Below are 24640 nucleotides of genomic sequence, written 5' to 3'. Positions count from 1 at the left end.
GATCCGGACCGATTAACTCGGTCGAGAAACGATTTGTTAATTCCTATTTGAACGTTCTATCGCGAACGAACGTGGAATAAGTTATATTTAATCTGGCGCCGTTTTTTTCCACGGTGTTCTTCCGTTTCTACCGTCACATAATACGCCGGCAGGTTAATTGATTGCGTTCATTTAAAATTCATCTGCCTTCCGGCGGATGATCAGTCTCGTTAATAATTAATCGCCAAGAAGTCATTTAGTCTATTTTGCAATTTCTTCGCGCACGTGTTTGTGTTACGATATTTGCGTCCTGTCGCTGATGTCGCGATTGTGTCAGCTTTATCACAAATTAATTTCCATACTCGCTAATGATAAAATGCGGAGAATGAATAACGTTAACCTTAAACTGCTATAATACAGGCTGATAATCAAGAAGAAGGAAAGTATCAATTACCAAACAGCTCGGCTAGGAATCGTTGCTGCATTAAAAGACAGCTAGCGACCAATGTAATACTCGGTTAGAAAGAATGGAAAATAAGGATCAATGAAAGTTTCACATCTTTTTTTTTATCCATAACCACGTGTTTGCATGGTAGTGTGATATTCTACGTATATTATATCTAGCATCTTGAAATTTGCGTTTTAGGCGAGTTTCCCCGCTATAGTCTTACGTTCTTCTAATAATCGTTGGGTCATAAGAAACCAGGGACCCGACACATTCTCACAAATCATAAATATTTCAAGTAACTTCTAATCGACGATCAAACGCATTTTTGTCGTTTCTGTCGCTCCTGTCGTTTATTACGCGATATATTTAACTTTTTACTTAATGATTCCGCCCCTACGTTCAACAACGACCAATACGTAATGCGATTGTTACGCTCGCAACATAGATCCAATATCGAAACGGATCACGTGTCGCGTTCCACTTAGCTATCGCTTGTATAATAATCGTAACCGTTCGCATATTGTCGATCTACTTAGATAATGGACGACGAGAGGGCGGCATCCAGCTCACCGACAGAACTGATATTACGATAAAGCGGGTTGCAGAGGAAGGCAAGGTCTCTGTGAAAACACGCGTTAGAAGTCGTACTTAGAGACCGACCGATTTCTCTTACCGTTACTTCTGCCATCGTCATCGTGCTCTTTCATCGTGATTATCGGCTGCATTATTAAGTCGGTGTATTTCCGTGGTCGATGTTATCGATCTCCCTGGAGTATTATCTCTCGACCTACGTGTATGCTTTCTCTCGACGGCCAAAGCCAACCCCCTTACCCCCTGAAGCCATTCGTCCTGGAACGAGGGGCTAAAGGCGGACACGCAGCGCTAAGCGACAGTCACTAACCGATTTACGATCGCGCAAGCGCGCTCACCAATCGTATGATACGATGCACTTTAGCGGAACACCGACCGGATCGAACCCCCGTCCAGCCTTTGGACGTGACCCTTGCTTTCTCTTCGTGCTTACCAGCTTACCTCTGTTCCAACCTACCTAGGGATTATCGCTTTTGACTTGTGCCTCCTTCCCGTAATGTTTATAAAAGACATCGTTCGTTCGATACCGTTCGTTATATTCTACACTTCGATACGATCTAGATTTTTATGCGAGACGATCGCGCAGGCGAGATTATTCGTTCTTTCGTTTAGAAATTTTGCTTCAAAGCTCGCTTCGTTCGCGTGAATGTTTTCCCACAAAGGAATACGTTTGAATAATTTGTATTGAGAATATTTTACCGAACTTCGATAGAAGCAACCGAAGAAACGCGAGGAAGAAAGGGGGATAGAAGATAGGAAGAAAGGAATGCGCGGAAGAAGAAAGGAGGGAAGAAACGCAGGGCAGAAATAAGCAAGAAATCAGAAGAAAGAATGTAAAGAAGTGTAAAATGTAAGGAAAGCGAAGAGAGAGAAACCCGTTAGGTATTTAGGAATTTTTTTTAAGTATTTTTGAGCAGATACTCGTTTCTGTATAAAGCGCTCAGCTTCTTGAAACGGCATCTTTGAAAGCTTGCAAGTAGCATCGGGAAACAAGTATTTCGCAAAACACGTGGCCGTAAATTAATTACGTAACAGGTATAAATCGAAGAATTTGCATATCTGTGTAGTTCGCTCCGTTTCTGTCGATCCTCGTTCCATGCGCCTCCTACTCAAACATTTTTACGAGCGTGCTACATATAACGCGTCACGGAATCATCGTGTCAGTGCTGTAATGCGTCCCAGAGCGGGTGGCTGGTACTCGAGTGACTTCAGCTACTAACCAATTTACGATCAGGCGGCCGTACCCACGAATTGTATGTAGTTAACCCAATTGAAGACGTTCGAGTTGCGAGAGAATCTTGTCGCGAGTTTACTCGTCTCGTGAAAAATCTCTTCTCGCTTCTGCTGCTGTTTATACTTGGAAATTAACGGGGCTCGCTTAACGTTCAACGAACGATCTCGACGGCGTTGGTTTCACGCGACAAATAAAAGCAAGTTTTTCGTAGACACCGACGATGAAACCTTAGCTCGATCGATCGTGTCGCGGCAGAGAAACACAGGATAATTTATTCGGTCGTTGGCGTCGTCGATAATCAATTTTAGCCCTCAACCGGTGGGGTGAAATACTTGTTACATAACTAGCCGGCTGAAGTTAATTCTCCCTCCATTACAAAGCACGGTGGAATATGCCCGATTTATCTGATTAAATACGCAACTGCCGCTTGACGCGGATTAAGTTGTTATAGAAGCATCGGCTGTAAAATCCGATGTGGAAAGTATTTGGCAAATGGTGGATTAATTTTATTGCTTTCGTTCGTGTATTACGTGGGCGATATACGATCGTTAACGTTGCGTTATTTCAAACGGACACAATTCGAAGAACCGCGGATAAGATAATACGCGAAATTTTGCAACGATGATAATGTAACCTATGTCGTTAAGACGGACAAGATTTTATATTGGGGCGAGTTGAAAAATAGTTTTAGGATTTACGAGGTATAATTAATAATTAGGATTACGAGGCATAATTTAGAATCTAGAGATTATTAATAAACGATAAACGATAAAGATTCAATACAGCGGATATCCAATAATAATTTTTTAATCGTAAAAAAGTAAGGGTGGCTGATTCTAAACGAACGTTGGAAAGAAGTGGAATTGTATGAAATTTTAACTTTGGAAAAAGGTAGAACCGTTGACCCAGGTAAAGTTGATCGCAATATAACTTCGGTCTACGCTTTGCGCTTAATTAATTCCTACTTAAAAATTCAAATGACGTAATATCTTGTCGATACTTGAAAATCTCACTACTCTTATCGATGCAACGATCGCGTTACGGTTCACCGTGTATATTCAGGTCATTGTCAATACAACGATCATATAATCGAAAATCGGTAAAACTCGCTCGATGACGTTTCGCTGTCGATCGTATAGCACCACGGAACAACAAGTGTTCGCATAAATATCTGTAAAATTTCTTTCGAATGGTTGTTAGCTTTCGTCGCTCGATTCGTTCTCTGAATATTCAAAATGATAGAATACTCTTCGGATAATCCTTGTACGTTCCCAAGAACTCAGTTTCTACGTAGAAAGGATTATGACCGAAAAAGAAAAAATATTTTGGAACAAAAATCTCCTCGTCAGTTTCCATACCAGCCTACCAACGAGGGATTAACATTCCAAATTCTACCGCTAAAGTGGTTTTTCTTTTTCGTCTCGACGTTAGGTCAGTTTGAACCTTGGGCAATGCTCGACCGAGGCAGCATGCGAGTCTCGCGCCTTCAAGGGACAAAAGTGGTCGGTTGATCCGACTCGTTCGCGAGAGAACGTTGTAATGATCCTTTCTTTTGTACGCTAGCTCCGTAACAGCGAAGAAAGGAGTGAAAGGGAACAGGAAAGGAAACAGTGGTACGGTGGTTCTCGTTTCGTCGAGATTTACGAGAAGCCTGTTGTATTTATTAAAAGTTTTGTACCAACCGGGTTCCCTGCTTCTCGTGAAAACTCTAGAGCGTCTGAAACGATATTGTGAAGAAACAGAAGTTAAGTATCGCTAATGAAAGAAAGGACAGGGAGCCGGTTGGAACTCCGATCTCGCCAACGTTTCGCTCATTCTCCTAACCAGGGCCATCGTACGTTGACAGGATTCATTGTTAATCTATCGTACAACATGATCGGTGCAAAAGATCGTCGTAGTTAACTCTTGCTTCGGCTCATTTTCGATCGATTCGTATTTTTCTATCTTTAGAAAAGTTTTTAGATTTCGAACAGATTATTTTTACTTGCTGTTGAATTTCTTAAAATAGCGATTGTAGACTTTTCGTCTTTGGTTAAAACTGGATCGAGATTCAGACGTATTAACGTTCGAAAATCGTAGTAGGATTAAACTTCTTCTAACGATGAAATGATATTTTCTGTTTGAATTAGAATTTTGAAATAATGGCTGTTTCAGATCGTCGTTGTTACTTATTTTAAGTGAAACAGACAACGATAACAGGCGCTTGAGAAACAGTAAACCGTAATTCTACATATCCATGCATGTAAAATATGTTTTTTTGCAATTTCAGTTGTAAACCTTCCTTTCTCAGAAAGAGCAATACAGCAACCGTTGTATTAAAATTCGACGATCTGTCTCGATTGTATCAACCTCTACTTTTATATGTTCACACGCTATGAAAATAACATATCGTGAAAAAGTGAGGCTATCGAATCAGAATGTCGCGATTTCTCGGCCCAAAACGATCAACCAACAATCTCACGAATATTACCACGTAGCTTGATCACGACGCACGAACGTGTATAAAAAGCGATAATAAAATATCTCTGCTTCTTTCTGTTACAGTACTACGAAATGTCTTACGGCCTAAACGTGGAGATGCACAAGCAGGTAAGCGAGAATTCCGTCGAAACAATTTCTTTCGGCGCTTTATCATTCATATTCACGCAGCTGAGAGGAAGAGCTCTTTATCTCTGGTGTAAGGTAGCCGAAAACGTATACGGTGAAGTTACCAGACCATCCCCTTTTCCACGAAGTTTCCCGAACGAGAGACGTTAAGCCGGAGCGGCAGCCGCTTAAAGAACGTCGGCCTGATTTCTATCGCGCTACCGCGCCAGCGAGGGTAGGAGTTTAAGGATCAAAAGATTTCTCGTTAATTAAGTTCGGAATATGCCGGCCGATCCTGATGGTGTCTAGCGGCCGCCCCGTAGTCACGGATCACAAAAACGAAAAGGGGGTGACGACGCATCTGGTCCGGGAAATCGTGTAATTTTGGCTAATTAGGGGAAACACTGGGCCACATCCCCCTTCTGTCAGCAATTTTCTTAAAAGCGACCACGACCCCTCGTTGCACGCGAGCTACCTAGATCTCTCTCTCTCTCTCTCTCTTTTCCTCTCTATCTCTTCCTCTCTCCCTCTACATTGTGAAACGGAGGATGGGGAAGAGAGTCCTAAACTCCCAAACAACCCTCCCTGACACGACGAGCTGATATTCATTAGCATTAGCGGCCGATCATTTCTCACCCTTGTACCCAGGGGCGTTGCTTAATGGGGTGCAAGCCTGGGGACAGGGTAGGGATAGGGCCGTCGCGTCGTCGAATAGGCCGGTCCACCATTAAATCGGCGCGAAATTGCGTCCGGTGGCTCAAGTGGCAAACTAGTTAGCTCAGGATGCTTTATAGCCGCGTTGTTATTGCCGTGTACGATTTGCGCTTCGAATTGATACGTAACCGTTAAAACGTGTACCGGTTAATCGACTCGTTAGGCGATCAACGATTGTGTTTAACCTTGCGATGGCTGGATGTACGGGCGCAGGATATCGTTACGTCATATTGGTCCACGTTACATTGGAAAAGTTCACGCGTATCCTCCGTGGAAATACAATTTTATCGATGTAATTGGAACTCGGAACAAGTTGCGATTCGCAACTTTCCATGTTAGGCAATTTACCAGCAAGCATAAATAAGCTTCTGATAGATTGGCTGGTATAGATTATCGACACATACGTTGCGCCGAGGCGATTATTCCATTATCTCGATATACCTCTTCCGAAAGAAATTACCACCATAAGCTTATTTATCATAACGAGACGACAGAAACGCATAAATTTCATGATAAATTTAAGCAAACGATTCTTATGCCTGATCGGTTTTTCTGTGCACCAAGCTGAACAACGTGGACTCCGAACGGCTAATATATTCATAGAAGGTTTGTACAAGTGTTGGAATTCTTTCACGAGCCGCTGTGCGCGTTATTGCGCGGCTGAACGACGTTAACGCGATAAAAATCGCGCGATCGAAAAAAATAACGTGCTTCAACGAAGGCCTCCGTTTGTTTCAAGCTTCGTTCGAACGCCTGGAAACGATATACTATTTTGTGTCGGGGCAAATGAGAATAAGTGGTTACTCGATACGCTCGTATAATTGCTAATGAACTCATAGGAGGGCAATAAAAGTAAGAGTAGGAAACGGAAAATCGCCGGTCGCCACGAAATCAATCCCCTTCGGGCGTATCGGCGCGCGACGACAAATTGCTGCGAACGCCGATGTAACACGGTTGGACCGGCTCTCCAGCCTTCTAACGTTAATTAAAGGAGAAATGAAAAGTTATTGGTTCTTGGCGATCGGTTAATTAGCCGTGATAACGGTTGCGCTAGCGTGATTATAGAAGATCGCCGATTTTTCCACCGAATTCACCTTTTCCCTTTCTCTCCTTCCTTTCCTCTTTCTGTTTTTATTTTTTTTTTTTATTAATCGCGAACGTTTAAGCAAACAGATAAACCCGTGGAATTTATCGAACGTGTCCGATCAGTTCATCGTTGTATCGTAAGGGTTCGTTTTTACAGTTATAGTATTTACACTATGCCGGTGAAAATAGAACGAGACGAAAATTGATTTAGATTTTGTCAATCGAACTGTTAGTGTAAATATTCGCGCTCGATTCTCCATCCAGTTATCTACGATTATTCGGGTAATTACTTTATACGCGATTCTTGCCAATCCCCTTAACCCTGTCGCGTCTTTTCTTTTATTTTCGATCCAATCGTATTTCTTTTTTATTATCCAAAGGATTTTTTAAGTTCGAGAAAAATACAAAACAGTTGCCGCTAACTTCTAGTTGATGTATCGTGAGATCTATAAAAGCTTTTAGAAATATTATCAAATTTACAAGTAATGAAAAAAGAGAAAAGAGAGGAAACAAAAAGTTGTTAGTCAAAAGTAGAAATGCAAAGAATACTAGTCATATTACTTTATCTAACAGATACCGATAATCGCAACAGTTCGTGTCGGATATTTTAATTGCGATAAAAGCAAAAATTGTCACGACGCGATAACGTTCGTCTTGCTATTTATCAGTCAACGCGTGTAACCTCTCGTTTCATTTTTATGCCAAAACTTTGAAACCACGCTATGAAAGCTATCGGTTGAAACGTCAGATAGATCGCGATATAAGAATCCGAAAACCATAGCGGGTTCGATTCCTCGGTCACTCGCACCCTCCGTCCGCGAATTAGAATGCGTAAAAAAAAAAAAAGAAAAAAAAATTGATTACGTTGCCACTTGTACGAATCTCAAGCTTCCCGTTCTCAGCGCTCCCTCTCTCTGTTTCATCGTTTTAGCGTAAAAGGAAGTTAGGTAGAGGAGTTGGTGGAAAGAACGTGAGAGAGGGAAGAGAGAGAGAGAGAGAGAATAAATCACCCTCCGTTTGGTTGTCTCCGGCACTTAGCCGGCTTTCGAATCGCGGTCTTCGGTCCTCGTTCCTTTTCAATTTGAGCACCGAATGAAAACAATCTTCCTCTACGAGGTTAGACCTCTCCCTCTTCATCTCTGCCTCTCTCTCCCTCTCTTTCTCTCTTTCTATCCCTCGTTCTCTCTGACAACCTTCCCCCTTTCGTTTTTACCCTTTTTATCACGGCACCGTTGGCGAGTCTCTCTGATTTCATCCTTCTCGTTCTGTCACTCTCGCTCCCATTAGTCCTGTGACGCTGCTTCCACTCTTTCCCTTCTGTTCTCCACCCTCTTTCGTGTCCATCCCCCATTCCACGTCCCTCTTACCGCCCCAAGTCGACATTTGCCTCCCACTCGGCCCGTTCGAGCCCGCAACCACCACTTTACCACTCGCTACTCGACTAACTCGAATTTGTTGGCAATGTCCCAGTTCTTATGCCCGGCTCTTTCTCTCCTTTCGCCGATCCCTTCCACGCTCTTCGAATAATTGTACAACGCGGCCTATACACGCGCTCACCGACGCCAGCCACCCATGCGATCACGTGCACGGATACTTAGAGGAATCGACCATGGTATACGGTTGCGAATATGCTGCAGACAGGATGGCGTAGTTAGCGAGTTAGGAAATCGATCAGCGGCTGACTTTTTGTTTTTATCGAAGACAGGCCACGAGGGATGGAATTATTGGAAATTAGGCAGAGACGGGGAGCGAGTGATTTCTTGCGCGATACTGTCGCATCGTTACGCGTTAAACGTGTTTATCGTGTGTCATGGATCGTACGAGATTTATTTGAGAATTATACGAAGAAAGTTGCGTGATGCGTATAGAGGACAATAGGATAATAGAAGAGTATTATACAGGATGTGCGGTAGAATTATCTTTCGATATATTTCCTATTATTTTGTACAGCTTGGAATCATTGTGCCGGTAAATTATTAATTCCATCGTATGAAGGTAGGTCGTGATTTAATGGTGGAATTTGATATAATAGATCTCGCTACGTGTTACCCGAGACTTTTACTTTGATGTGATTTCATGTAATTTAATGTTGTACAGGAGGTGTGGGCGACGCGGTTATTTTGTTGATTTACGACTCGTTGAAAATGTGCCAGCATCGCTGCTCGCAAGACCGTGTCTGTCTGTCGTGTTAAGGGACCATAGATAAATGATATTTCGAATCTAAATACCAGTTTTTCTTTTTATTAATTTCATACCATATATATCATTATTTTTTTTCTTTAATTAAATAAATACTCGTGATTCTTACAATGTAATCATAAAAATGGGAAAGAAACGCGGCAAGTCGAGAATTTGACAGGACCAGCATCGTTGTATCACGTAGTTTCTTAATAGATCTTACGATAGTTAAATTTATTTATTACTAGTTAGTTTCTAAAATCATTCGTTCGAGTGTCGACTAAATCGGACGGCGGAGACGATCAAAAGTCCGCTGTCTTGAAAATAGAAATAGCGCATGAAAAATATTCGCTCTAGAATCCTTACCATTTTAATTAAAAAGATACTCTGTTGAAAATATATTAACGCTAGTTCAGCGAAGATCGATTCTATTCACCTCATCGCTTTCTACATTTGCGTATAATTATTTTATCGAACAATATAGTTAATCGTAATGTTTAAGTGGATGTTATTATCTGATATTATCTTTGGTAAAAATTCTTTCGTTTTACCGCTATAAAATAAAATATTCGACGTTCGTGACGAAGGTAACGAGAAACGTTGTATTACTTTTTAACAGTTAACGTTATTAGCAAATGTAATATTGCTTCGCTTCTACAGTTAAGTAATATTGTTTTTATTACTTATGCTTGTCCTCGCAAACGAAATATTAATGCCGTACAAACTGTTGAAGTTGGACGCAAATTAATTTAATTTCTGTCCTGAAAATCCAAAAATCCATTGTGAAAGACATTACAATCGCAAGCTTCTTTTCTTTGTGTCTCGTTCATCGTGCTTCCCCTTAATTGTCACCAGCTTCAAAATCAAAGTACTTCATTCCCAACGGAAATACGGAAAGCATTTTATTAAAATACGTTTTAGCATCGGTAACTAAACGTTACTTTATCGAGTTCCTTAGCGGTCGAACGATAAAACAGCCGGATGAAAAATCCTTTACGCGAGGCCATGGGGCCGAGGTTACGTCTGTAGCAGAGGTAAAAACTTTTATTAGCACGACGCGAACCACGCGCTCGTAGGCAAGAGAGAGCGGCATTCGATAAAGTTAAAAGTTACCGGAGTCGCGCCTCGAAGAACGGCCACTCCACTGGCTGGAAACACGACGACAATGCCATCGAAACGGGCATTCTTAGCTCTGATTAATCGTTCTCTCTTTCTCGATTCTGTCGATTGTTTTGATTTTCAAGGGTGCTTCGACAACAAGCGACGCCGTGCTTCACGCTATCGTGATTTCCATCGGAAATGAGATTTTTCCGAATGGCGTGGCGCTTAAAAAAAAAAAAAAAGAAGAAAAAAAAGAGCGAGAATGAAAAAAAAGGAAGATAATAAAAAGCGCAGCCGACTGTGAAAAAGGAAAATATGAAAGAAAGCACGGACTAGGATAAACTGGCTCGCGTTAAGGGGTAGGGGGTTGAGATTTAAAAGGGGTAAGAGGGTAAGGGTTGGCAGAGGGTCGAGAAAGAATGCACAAGCGACGAGACTGGCACGTAACGCTCTTGCTTCGTTCAGCCAACGAGAACTCGTTGGATAGGTTCGCAGCACACCTATCCGATAACGCTTATCGCTTAATTGAAAGGCTCGTCCTCGGGGCGGCTGCGTGCTCGTTGTGTCCTGCTCAATTAAGCCACGATCTATGGCAATATGCCGCGAATCCGTCACGCCGCAGACTTTCCATCGCTACGCAAAACATCGTGCGCTTAATGATACGGCTTTGTATTAGCGCGCGCCGAACAATTTACTAATAAATTTATTGCCGATTCTTTGTCAAGGAAATTTCATTACTTTCGTAGTCGGAGAACGGCAAGCGTCTCGTCGTACTCGTGAAATCGTGGTACGATGGCAGTCGTTTAAAATCATTCGACTTACGCCCAAAACAGGGTCCCCTGTTTTTAATACTCGTTTGACGCGTTGCGAATTAACACATCGAGTCTCGCATTGTCTCCGAGTTTTAAATAGCTCTAGGTACATATGCGTACCATCGGTGGTGTATCTCGTATATCTTGTATATCTTGGAAACGTAGGTAGCTCGAGCAGAAGATTCAACGATAGGATACGCGAGATGTACGGGATATTAAACGCGATATTAAACGCGTTATTAAACGCGTTAAGTAGGGTTAACCGTATATTCTTGGAATTTGGCCTGTTGGAAAACGGAAGGTCGTCCCTCAGCGAGAAGAATATTCGTATCGCCGTCGGCGTTCGTCGATACAAGAGTAACTACCATTTCCCATCGCGGGTGCGCCCGGCGTCCGATAAAAAATGTGCAGGCTGACCAATTGCATATAACTCACCCTGCCTTTCCAGTTCTTCCTGCCTCCATGTATATATACGTCTATCTATCCGCGTGCGTTCGCGTTTCTCTCTCTCTCTCTCTCTCTTTCTCCCTTTTTCTTTTCCTCTTTTTTCTCTCTCTCTTTTTCTCTCTACTTGCTCCCTTCCCCGGGATTCTCACGTTCTCTCTCCCTTTCGGTAGTCGGGGCTCGCTTTTCCAGCACTCGGCCCCGTCCATATATACACATATTCCGGTGATGCGCGCGCGTACACACACGAGCACCTTGGGCGGCACACGCATGTCGACCTACGGACGTGCGCGCGCGCGCGTGTGTGTGCCAGCGTGTGCAGGTTTACACGTATACGATATCCACGGCCACGTACACGTACGCGTTCCAGGGGTCGTGTATTCGAGTTCTTTTATTTAGCCCTGCGGGGGTAGCAGAGGGTTGAGTTGAGCGAGCGAAACGAGGGTGCGGTGGGCTGGGGGCGATGACATCGATTTTTTACCCGTTGCTAATCTCAATGTTACCTCCTCCTCCTCCTCCTCCTCCTCTACTCTCTACCTCCTCTTCCTCTTCCTCTTTCCTCCTGCCGTTCGGCCACCTCCATCTACCCTTTTTTCACCCCTGCTACCACCACCCTCTTCTATATCCACCGCGACCCTCTTCGTTCTTCCCCTTCTCTCTTTCAATCTCTCCCCTGCTTCTCCACCTCCTCTCTCTCTTTTACCACCTCCTACGCCTCCTCCACCCTCGGACCATCCGTTCTGCGGGAAAATGTGCATGTGCATCGGGCACATTCGAGAAGGAATAACCATTTTTTCGTACCGGACAACACTTGCGCCGCGTCGCCCCGCTGCGCCGCGCGTAAATTCTCCTCGTCTCCCGTTCATCGCCGTTCTCTAACCCTCTTTCTCCCTTTCCATCGTTCTCTTCGGGATGTATTCTCCGTCTCGCTTGCGCGTTCCCTGCCTCTCCGTTGTTCGTTGGACTTCCGCTTTTTTCTATCTGCGTCTCTCCGCTTCTCTTTGTCTATCGGCTTCTCTTTGTCGGTTTTTTCGTCCAGGCTTTTTTTCACCGCGCACCCTTCTTCTCCGCCACCTCCCGGATTCGGACCCAGGCCGAAATCGAACTGACGTGGACGCGGCAGTTTTCCATCTTTCTGTCCCCCGTGGGAATAATGACATTTTTTCGGATCGAAGCTTTAGACGCGCCCCTGCGACGTCGCCCGCTACTCTCGCGACATACGAAAATCATGAATATTTCGAACAGTCGCGGTGCGAGTAAGCCGAAGATCGTTCAGTTCGAGATCGACTTAACGGAACGGAGATAAAAGGAACGCGGGTATCGAGATCCTAAGAAATTTCTCGGAAATTCTGTTTTACCGCTTTCTTATCCCTGTCAATGACCAATTCGATCGAAACGATCGTTTTGTCGAAACATGCGATTCGTAATCTTCCGTAGCATTTTGAATTTCATATTTAGAGACTCGCGTGATTCGCGGTAAAATATGTGGATTAAATTGCATTTGTACGTTTCATTTTCCTGTATCTTTCGTTTCTATTCTTTTATTTCTTTTTTCTTTTTCTTTTTTTGTTTTTTTTTTTTTTTTTTTTTTTGGTGCGTGCTTCTCCATTTGGTCGTCGATATCTTTAAAGTCTAACGATATTTATGGTAGAAATTATGATTTCGTTGCGAAGAACGTGAATAGATTTCGTGGAATCTTAATTTATAAAACTGAAGATAATTAATTAAGTAATAAATTACTCGACAAATTTCTCAGCGTGTTATTCCTAAGATTTAATAGCCGACACGAACACGCTTGTTCGGAAGAAAATCGTCCAGGCAAAAGCTAAACGTATGGTACGTGTTTATTCTTGCAAATGGAAATTGAAAACGCCGATTTCGTTGCAGTTTTCATGAAAACGTAACGTTAAGACACGAAACAGCAGGGAATGATGGAACGCAATATAAAAGAAGTGTAATGTATCGCGGATGAAGCACCATTCTGCAAATAGAGTATTAATTTGCGCACGGGTAATGTTATTAGTAAGCTCCGATGCAATTAGGCCGTTATATTGGCGCTTTGCAGTAGATGCTCCGATTGCGTGTCGATCTCCGTAATGTTGATTACTGTACATATTTGATCGCATTCGTTGAATTATTGAAACTAATCTGTTGAAATCGCGTAATAGACGCGTACGCCTGATGCTGCTGTTTGTTAGCTGTGATTCGATATAGGTGTGTCAACTGTTTGCGGTTCGATAAGTGTTCTTGCTGTTTGTCCGTCTCTATGAAATACTTTCGGATATGTAGCGTGGGACTGTACGATTAAAATGCTGAAAGAAAAAAAAAAGAAAGAAAACAACAAGAAGTTGGAAGATCCTTTCACTTGCATTTATCGCGCGATACAGCAAGAAAAATTAGAATTAACAAAATCTCAGACACCGTACACTTTACGAAAGTATCTGCAAATTTTGATTCGTAAACGTTTAAAATATATTCGAAGTAAATTCACATGGAAGCATTGAGAAGAGGTTGTGACTTCGTATCCTGTTAAAAACGTTGCTATTAAAATATTTCAACGAGATACAAGGACACACGCTCGAAGCAAGCGAGCAATCAGGTTGCAGGATGACGGAAATCAGTAGAATTACGCGGTGAAAAAGACCCTGTCGAAACAAGGTGCGCTCGATATTTCAGCATCCGATGATTATGAAGCGTTTCAATATCGAAACGAGTTTTATGACGTTTCTCCGGTCGCGTTCGTCCCCTTTCTTTTGTAGTCATTGTGAACGCGTCACGTGGCCATCGATGTAATCGTGAATCGATTTGATCGACGAGCATTAACGAGTGACTCTATTCCGCCTTCGGAAACTGTGGTGCAGGACAAGCCGGGTTCACGTGCCCGCTAAACGCTCGTCACGTGTCGTACGATCGTTGCCGCAACGTTAACCCCGAATTTCATGACGTTTGCAGGCTGTTTTCGCGACTCGTTGCTCTACCCGCTCTGCCCGCTCTTCGATTTTTCAATTAATTCGTCGTGTTATCGGGGATGCGCGCATTGAGATTCTGCATATCGCGATATTAAACTCTATTATTGCTTCCCTTTTTTCCTGTTCTGTTTGTCTTTTGTTTTTAGCTTTTTTTTGTATTTCATAAACCATAGGAAGCAATACCATCGTGTTTGATCGCTTATTAGCCTATTGGCTGTGACTGTGTTCCGACATTGTCGCGCTTTATGTCAAACGATTAAAGCGTGAACGTTACAATTTCAGCGATGTAAATGGTTATTAACAATTGATACACCTTGTCCCTATTGTGGATTTATTTATTAAGTCGAATCAGCGTTGCTGGGCTACTTTTATTTGGCGATCTTTGTGCTATCATTTGAAAGTTTGTGAAATTCCTAGAATATGTGTCGTGATGCAGTGCGTTTCTTTATTTCCTTATTTCGGTAGACGAGTATTTGTAAAATTGGTGCGTGGATACCATAGACCGAGACATTTAAATGGTTATTAAAAAATCGATACCCTTTGTCTCTTTTATCGATTTATTTGTTAATTCAGGGATACTGTTATGCAGACGTTTTCAACAACCTCTGCGTTAACCATTTAAAAGTTGACTAATTTTTAGGAGCATGCTCGTCGTTTCTTTATTCTATTATCTTGTTATATATTTGTAGAGTTGCGTGAAAGAATTTTTTTTACTAATTACGTTAAACATACGAAGTATACGCAGCTTCGTAATATCACAGAGATAAATTTTAAAAAGGTTGAATAGTTAATAAAGAAACGGTGGTATTTTTCAGTTTCTACTCTTTTTTTACGTAATTTCCTGCAAGCTAAGTTACTAGCGTATCTACGATTCGTTTTAGAGCAAAATGTGTACAGAGATATATATTCGTTGATAATTTATAGAATATTTACTTTGAGAATTAATGGTATAATTTTGTTACGAATGTCGTACGCAATACGTATTTATAAAAATATTTTACGACGATACGATAAAACTGATCTGTGTTGTGCGACGTTTAAAGTACGATACTACAGCCTCGATTCGTTTAATATGATTAAAAGATATTGATTTTGTAAGCAGTGTGCGCATAACGAAATACGTAGAAAGTTTTTGTTTTGTATCTTTGATAATTTTAATGCGTACATTTGTCACGTTACAATTTGCATTTGAACTTTTTACACAGTCTATCGTTTGCTTTAATCATAGTCGGACTAAACATTCTGCCGCGTTTTAGCTTGCCTGTTCAACGTGTGGATTAAACGTTCAAAGGGTTAAATATACATTGTCGGTCAAAAGTAAGGGATAATCTGCTTTAAATGCAGATTATAGTTCAGTAGTACGTGAGCCTCCAATTTAATTTTAAATAGGTTTATTGGATTACTGTGATTTCAAATTAATCCTTATTTTCCCAATTAAAATTGTGTTGATATTAAGTTAAATCGAAAGAAACAAAGTTCCGTCAATTTTAAGATTATCGAAGGATAAGGAAGCTAGCTCGATCAAAAAAAAAGAAAAGAAGAAGTTTAATACGGTAGAATATTAATTGATCATGCAACCAAGCACAAGCAACTGGTCATGACACACGCTGCTGCGACGATTAAATTTTCTTGATAATTCGACAACTTCATTTTCGTAGAAGAGAAAATCCTGTACTCCAAGTTATTTTACAAATAGTAATATCAAACGAGAATACAAAATTTATGATAAAAACGTGATAATTTGTTTCGCTTTGTCACGCTTGTCTTTCGTTCTTTCTTTTCCATTCCTTGATCTTCCATTAATCGATGTTTTACCGTATTAATCGTGATATCTTTCACTGATACTGAATATAAAGAATATATGGAATATATAGAAATCGACACTCTCATTGAATAATATGAAAAAAGTTCAAACTACCTCTGTTTAAACGTCGAGTGATAGCTAACTTTCGAAAGGTATTGTATCTAAACAATTGCAGAGAGGTTTAATAAAATTGAAAAGTTAGACCCAATGAAGGATCGATTGTAGCGTCACAATGTCAATTTGCAACGTCATCTCGCGCTTCAGACATTTTCCATTTTCCAACGAGCTCTTTAAACGTACTACAATGTTTCGCGCGAGAGGAAAGTTGGAAAGTGTCAAACGTATCGATCGTAACGCGTTTTCTCTGATGTTGCGTTTCTATTCCATTTTGCAGACCGAGATCGCTAAGAGGTTGAACGCGATAATCGTCCAGCTACTCCCATTCCTGGCACAAGAGGTGAGTCTTTGACTTTCTGTTTGGCACGTGTGCCGTACAATCTCACGATCGAGAGTGACAACGACGCGATAATGATAGCATGGCTTGCAGCATCAGCAGCAGGTGGCCAATGCCGTAGAGAGGGCGAAGCAAGTCACGATGTCCGAGCTGAACGCTATTATTGGGGTGAGCTTCCTTCTTTACAATTGATTCTATTAACTTCGTACTTTTGGCAAGCAGCTGGCCATTGATCTTGGCACGGTGTGCGTTGCATCTCGATCTTCTTGCGTTTCGATTTTATTCTTCTATTTAATTCACGTACAATCATCGTCCACTAATACTTGTTATATGCCCTTTTACAGCAACAGCAACAACAGGGTTTGCAACAACTATTGGTAAGTTTATTTTCTTCTTCTTATGGTTGGTTATTCGCACGTTGGTTATTCGCGCAATGATATCGCGCGTGTACGTATCCGAAAAGTGACACAGATTCGAGCAAGCTTTCGAAAAATCTGCCTTGGGTAAAGCAAACAAGATTATTTTGCAAGCTTTCGCGCGAATTATTTCCTGCAAGAAGAAACGGAAGATTAGTCGTGCCACGTGAAGGAAAACACAAGAGATTGACGAAGAAAAAGCAGAAACGTGTACGCGAGTAGATAGACGGTCTCCAGCGGTTAGAGTTAAAAAGGAGTCGAGCGAAATGGAACGATTAAGGGGAATAAACGATTTGAAGGGAATTTCAGTATTTCTCGGAGTCTAACTCGGAACTTCTTAATTTATACCGTGGCAATTAGAAATTAGGTTAACTCGTTTGAAGAGGGTCGCGGCCACTTGGGCAAGCGTGAATGCACAATCATTAAAACATTTATTTCACGTTGATCCGTGTTTCTTATTTTGTAATTGGGTCGCTGCTTTATGCGTATTAATTGAAACGGGTATGAAGATATTCCGAAGTCATTTTGAGAACAGCTGCACATGTTTTTTTTTGGTCTTGATGCTAACCAATTATCTTCATTTCTACAGCGTATTCGAATCCATCGATTGTGTCTGGCTTACGAGTTTTTACGATTCACCGACTCGCGACTGTCTTTTAAATCTCAAATTCTTTCTCGCAGTCTCTCTGAATGCAGTCTCAACGTAATCTGAAAAATAAAAATGGAATATAAGAATTATGCGAAGTAAAATTACCTCAACGAATTCAACGTAATTTTTGTCAAGCTTAGAAAACGCTATATCGAAGTTTAAAAATCAATTCCTAGATTGTAGAATTTCGAAATCCAGATGTATCTAATGCTATTACGTAACTGGTTGATCAACGCGAAGAATGAAAAATGATCATTTACAATCATTTTCCCAGTAATATTACAAGCAAAACGATATGTACGTTTAAATATGATATTTTCAAAATTACGTATAGAAAAATAAGGACATACGGTATACTGAAACATTTCAATCTGAGATAATCTGAGACATTTGACAGTCGTTTAACTTTTATTTAAACTCGATCGTGCAAATCGTAAGCTTAAGTATTTTTCAGTTAAAATTGACATTTACCGGTACGGTTTGGTGCATTCACGACAAACTGAACACAATAGCGTTTACGTGTGGGTATTTCGACGATACACAGCCTGCTTCATCAGAATCGGATGAGACATTGATACTAAGGTGTCTATTCTGATGTGTTCCTATTTGTAGTTGAATACAAATACACGGCTCTAGCATGAGTGTCTCGTCTAATCCTGACGAGGCTAGTTTCAATGGTCAGACGCTAGTATACAAATGTTATTGGATGCAGTTTACACCTGGGAGTTTAACATCCTATTGAAATTGCTTGATGACAAATTCTCCAAATTCACCACCATTTTATAATTTCGAAAATAATTACCTCGAGGGTAGTTCTCAAATTTATCTCTCTGGCTGATGAAGTTACTATTACTGAGAAATTGTTGGCAACAGTTGGCAAATTTTTGATCTACATATTTTCGAATAACTGTTTTGGTCGCGACTTTGAACGATATTTTTGTTATTTTATGTTAGCGATACGCTTGAATCTGGAGTTATACGTTGGTACTGTAATTTCATATTCGTTCGTTATGATTGCAAAGAGGAACCTAGATATACTATATATTGCCAAATATATCAAATATACGATCATAATAAAAGTAGTATAACGAAAAAAAATTGGCATATATAGTCAAATTTCTATCTGAATAAAATTCAATATTAATTTCACCAAACGCGTCAACATATTTTTCAACAATAGCAAAAGCAAGAAATCGGAACCCTGTCGTTTCGACTGGTTTGCAAATCAAATTTTTAAAGTTTTTATTTAACGCTTAACTGGAAAAGGAAGAAACTCTAATTAACGAAATAGCATCATATGAAAGTAGAATCGAATTTTACTATACACAATCTTTAATTTACATTTTTTTCGTGTGAATTTTCATACATGGTACCAATTAAGGGTCAGCAGGAATCTGAATACGTATCAAAAAAGAATCAGTTGCTATTGTCTAGAAATCACGGGACGTTTATTGTTAGATTTAGCATAAGTTGGAACAGTCACCGATTGCTTTCACTAGAAACTCGTTATACGTAATTACTAAACGATATTGAAGCTCATTAACCACGCACATCATACACAAACATAAATTCCACCATATGTCGAATACTCTACTACGCACGACATATGTTATTAAACCTAACATCTAAAAGTAACAAATATCCCATAACCGATAGACGACACTGTACACGCCACCGTTAAAACTACGCTTCAACTATGCCTCACTCGAACGATGAACTCCATCATCCATCTAGAAAGTTCTAATTCCATCCAAACCATCGTCGACTCTCAACAAAAACAAAGAAAAAAAGAAAAAAAAGAAGACATAAACACTACAAAAAGAGCCACACACAAAAAGCCACGTAAGCCATGAAGAAAAACGTAAGCGTGTCGATTGTCGGTTGTTCTAGCAACAGATTCACGCGCAGCAGCTGCCACATGGTGCGGTCGTCGGTGGTCTTCCACCGGCGGGGCTATTGGGCTTCGCAGGTGCGGCCGCGGCAGCCGCAGCCGCGGGGGTGCCACCTCATCTAGCTCCACCACCGCATCCCGCGGCTGCGGCTGCGGTTCAAGCACAAGCGCAGGCGCTGCTGAAACCTTCGGACCTGCAACAACACCGAGCGGCCGCGGAGACGCCCGAGGATCGTAAACCGATCGCTCTTACCGACGAGAGACTCAGACGATCCGTGTCGCCGCCGGAGAAATTCCGCAGCCGCACGCCTGACCTCGAGAGCGATCCCAAGAGGCGGAAGGAGGAGAAGCTCGGACACGTGAGTTTAATCCTACTACTACCATCTTACTTACCGTGTGCACCCACGCCACGGAATAGAACCGGCCGCTTTTGTTTTTAAGCGACCGCGCGTACTCTTCGATCCACCTGTTACGCGCCATTTAGGAATCCGAACACCCAGCAAGGATCTCGCGCGCGCGCGCGCGCCTACGCGCATTACATATCGTAATGTATACGCAGCTGGTTACGAGTATTAGGATACGTTCGTCTTACGTTTATTGGAAAACTGTAATCCACGAGTCGGCTGACGATTTAATAAGAAAAGTTTCCGTGAATTATTTCCACAATTAGCGGCTATGATCGACGAAAGAATTTCCAGTAAATTAACAGATAGGATATATCGCAATCGTGGATTGCCAGGTGGGAAGAAGCGTCTGTTGGAAGGAAAGAAGCTGTCTTAATATCAATGATTGGCAACGCCATTCAGAGATCGAGCTTAGTTTAGATAGCTTTTCAGACAGACGTTTAAAATGTTTTCGCCGATTATGACACAACGGAGACTCTCGTAATTACACGAAACTGTTTCCAGTCAAAATTACTAGAACAGGACGAACTATCCGACGATTCTAAATCGCATTACACTACGCGAGTTTAATTACTCGTAAAACAGCTTCCATTTTTACGAATCTCTAAATTCTGCTGAATTTCTACGAATAAAAAATTCTCAAAGGCGAAAGAACTGGCGCAAATTTTCTGCGCGCAAAGAACGGCTGGAATAAAACCGCGAAATGCTCGCCGAAGAAGATATCGCCGCGCAGTTTTTATGGTCGCTACTTGGAAACGTCTTCCTCGAATATACATCAACCACGTGGATGCACGTTGGGTTACTCGAACGACTCAAAGTCCGGGTAAATAAAATTGGAGCCGCGGTATCGTCTGGCCACGTGTAACGTATCAGTCGAGTATTTCAGCCAGCGCTGCAGCAACGATAAAACTCGAAAACCGTCGGATGGTTGGTGGCTTTCGTGGCCACGAGCAACGACCGTTACAACCGAAAGGAGAATTCATTCCTTTCGGGACAACCAAGAAACGGAAGGAACAGGAACTACTATATCTTTTCGTTTCCAAATACGATCTTTCGGTAATTATGTAGAGAGGAATATACGTTCTGTCGATTTTATGATTTTGATATACATATACGAATATATATTCGTCTCTGAGTTTTAGATCCCCAGATATACACAGATTCAGGAAAATATTCCATTTATATTAATTATAACGTACTACGAAATTCTATATAAATCCTACCTTTTTCTTTTTTTCTTTTGATTTTTTTGTTTACATACTAAACGAGGTTGTGGATGGCGAAATGGACGAGCGTGTAATGACTGAGTCGCGGTACGAAACGCTACCTAAGCTGAACCTTAATCCAAGCATTAAAAGTATTTTGTCGTAAGAAATACAAACGTATCTCGATAATTAAAACCGACCGACGACTATGTGTACAAATGGAATTAACCAAGAAGATCTGTATATAAAGATCAACGAAATCTCTCTGTATAATTACCGATCTCTGTATAATTTCTCTCTTGTTGAATCACGAAAGTGAATCACCGAAACGAAATAAACCAGTCCCACACTTTCTTCGTGCAAACGTTAAACGGAGAAAGAGAGAGAGAGAGAGAGAGAGAGAGAAGAGTTGGCTAAAAATTAGATTATTTTTGTCCATCGTAGAATGGAAAACCGGGGCCGGATAATACGAGACAAACGCTCAGGTGTAGCATTCGTAGAGTCTCGAGGCTGCAACAAGCTTCGGCGTATTCGGCGAGCGAGTTTCTCCTCGCTATGGCCCCGTGAAATATCCGTGAAAACACGCTCCTTTGTCAGGATCGCGACGACAAAGTGCGCGCGCGAGCTGTGCCCGCGTGGAAGAGGGTGGAGGCGCGAGGAGGCGCGTAATTAAAAACCGTGAAAACAGGCGAACTGCAGGCTGTCGCTTCGCTCTCGCGCTCTCTCGCTAAATTGGATTATTTTTCTCAGCCTGGTTTCTCCGTCCCACCCCCATCTACTACGTTTCACCCCAAGGGTAGGAGGAAAACACAGAGGAAGAGAGAAAAAGAGAGAGAGAGAGAGAATAGAGGAGGTGAAACAGGGGAAGGAATTGCTGCTTCCGGCGCGTTTCCCTCGACCTGGCTCTGCTTCCCGACGATTAAAATACTCCTTCGCTACTACCTCGTTTTCGCGTAATCTCCATCCTCTTCCATCGCCATTCCACTCTCTGCTTGCTTCTTCCACGTTGCGTTTCGTTTCGTTTCGTTTCGTTTCCCTGTGTACCTTTTCGCCGGTCCGGCGTCGTTTTCTCATTGCCAGCAAAGTGACGCGTCGACGTAATGCGCGTCGTGTCGCGGTCAGGAACGACGCGTCGCGTCGCGAATCCGTGGAAAGCGCAAAAGCGAAGTCGTCGCTTTCGTTCTAATCCCCTCAGCCTTCGTCCCGCTTCTTCGTGTGCCAGCGCGCGAATTCAACACCGTGAAAATCAAAGGAGCTTTACCGCGGTTTCCTCGTTTCCCGGGTTACCCGGATTCTTTAAATTTCGTTGGCTAAGGATATAAATGGTCATTCACGGTCGTACACCCTGCTCGTAGCGCTGATGTTATAATTAGCGCGCTAGGCGAACGATGAATGGACGATATTTCGCGACTGGACTGGTTGCGAGGAATAATATCTTTTCGCAAACTCGTTTGTCTAATCTAAGACAGCGGACTTGTTTTTCCATGGTTTTGCATCGTCAGCTGGATGAACCTTTAGGGAGACAAATTGACGACACTTTATACGTAATAAATGTGGCACGACAAGGTGGAGAGTTTGGCAGGTATTTGCTCAAGAACGATAGGTGTTTGTAATTTTCTTGTGGACTTACAGGGTTGTCGCCCAGTGATTAGAATTTCAAGTATTAGGTTGTCCGAAAAGTGTCTTTCTTTCGCAAACGTGGTTTTTACAACAGTGCACCTTCGTACAAACGTGAAATCAAGTCTGCGAAATTTCGCGGTGTTTATCTCAACAGAACAAAATGGATCGCACGTAATTCGACAAAATAATATGAAACAAAAAATATTGTGCGTCTATTATTTCCTCATAAAACGAAAGAAACTTTTCGGACAACCTAATACGAGCGATATTTTTATCGTTCTAGCAAACGATACCTGAAGGTAAAGCCATTAGGAGAAACGAGTGTTCTGGAAGAAATCAAATCTTTTTAGTATGTTTTAAAATATTACGCAGATTATATAAAGTTTAAAAAAGATTCGGAGGAAAGAACGATCGCGTCTTCGTTTCAAATCACTCAAATTATACAAATTTGAATATTTTTTTCATATTATTGTATCAACCGCGTGTCGGTACGTACGGATCATGTGCGTATCACGCTATTAAAAAGGAGGAGTTAGGTGCTGCTTCTATGCGCGAACATCTCGTATAATACCGAAACGAACATGTTACAGCGTTGTATCTAAATGTAGTAAAAAAGGCATTTTATTAATACAATGTTTTTACTATTATATAATATACTCTCTTTGCACTACATAACGTTAGAAGTAACTTTACCGTTAATTCATTCGTCAATATCGATTTAACGATTTATGCACACTGTTGCATACCATCAATTTTTGCTATTGTATCGCTATATCGTTATTACGTCAATATACGGGGAACGTTAATACGTTTTTAACAAACGTATATTTCGTATGTATTTATACGCATATTGTCAAAACACAATATAAAACAATTTGGAAAATCTCTTTGGATCGCGTGCTCGTTTAACAAGATTGTATCAAGCGGAGAAAATTAATCGAGACCTTGTTACTCGCTCGACTAAATTTAATATACTCGGAAGTACAGTGTAACCTATTTTTTATTCCAAATATTTACAACGCTTGTAGGTTGTTGAACGTTGTTCCCATTTTCTGGACAATCCGCGTGTAAACATTTTACCGTCTACGTCGCGTTGACGTTCCCCGTTGATAGAAATTTTTGAGTTGTTGGAAACGTTTACACTCTCTCATTATTCATATGTTTCTCGCCGCCACTTAGCTTGGGAATCGCGTGCCAGACTCGATAAAAATTAAACGTAGTACTGGTACATTTTATCTGCAATGTAAGGTAGCAACACGGAATTCGCAACGCTCGCTAGTACGTCGGTTTTAGCAAAATAGAACTTAACGAGCCGATGTTAACTACAACGGTAATTGCGAAATAAAAACAACGACTCTGCCGTTTGTTAGACAGTCTATTTCAACAAGCAGCAGAGTTCAGTTTCTTTTTCTTTTTCCTTCTCTGCAATTATATAATAATTATAACGCAACTTTGGCTTTTCAACGTGAACCGTTGATGAGGAGAAAATTGAATATTTATGATCTTGCGTGTGCATTTATCGAACGACGTTGACATAAGAATTTTCCATTTTGCTATGATACTGCACGTAGGTAGTCTGTATTATGAAGTATATTTTACGAGTGAAAATCAAGAGCATCGGGGTCCGCTGGTTTTCCCAGTCGACGTTAAAGCATGAATGAAAATGCCGATAGAGTAGTCATTCGACTATGAAACCAAGTTTTCCTAGAAAATGGAAGCTCTACAAAAGATCGATTCTATGCTTTTACGTTCGTTTCTACGCAAGAAATTTCTCTTTCGCTCGTGTTATCTTGGCAATAATAAAATTGTCATATAAATATCTCGTGCAACGTTGTTTATAAATTATAACTACGTTTATTTATATCAGCGTGTTTTTTTACCACGCTACTACGATTATTACGATTACAGAGATCAAGCAGTGCAACCATCCAATAAATGATTAAAAGAACAAGAATCCGTCATAATGCTACGAGTCTTTCAATTTCTTTAAACTTTATACAATTATAGGACCTGGCAGAGAAAATATTGTATATACGGTGTCCAAAGGAATATTAA

General features: G+C 41.3%; 1 protein-coding gene across 6 annotated transcripts in view; it reads left to right on the top strand.

Annotated features, from left to right (window-relative positions):
* The window catches only part of LOC117214697 (protein groucho), a 112191-nt gene that overhangs the window by 36406 nt on the left and 51145 nt on the right, over positions 1-24640 (top strand). For 4 of the 6 annotated variants that reach the window (XM_033460931.1, XM_033460935.1, XM_033460932.1 and 1 more), the window contains exons 5-9: positions 4797-4841; positions 16341-16403; positions 16482-16568; positions 16745-16777; positions 19356-19715. In XM_033460931.1, coding sequence (XP_033316822.1) covers positions 4797-4841; positions 16341-16403; positions 16482-16568; positions 16745-16777; positions 19356-19715 — 588 coding nt within the window. The remainder of the gene's footprint in view (positions 1-4796; positions 4842-16340; positions 16404-16481; positions 16569-16744; positions 16778-19355; positions 19716-24640) is intronic. The other 2 variants (XM_033460933.1, XM_033460934.1) reach the window with 1 other exon arrangement.

Source organism: Bombus bifarius, unplaced genomic scaffold, assembly GCF_011952205.1.
Source record: "Bombus bifarius isolate JDL3187 unplaced genomic scaffold, Bbif_JDL3187 scf7180000009243, whole genome shotgun sequence".
Classification (NCBI taxonomy): domain Eukaryota; kingdom Metazoa; phylum Arthropoda; class Insecta; order Hymenoptera; family Apidae; genus Bombus; species Bombus bifarius.
Note: the sequence above shows the minus strand (reverse complement) of the source record. Positions and strands in the feature narration are given on the sequence as shown.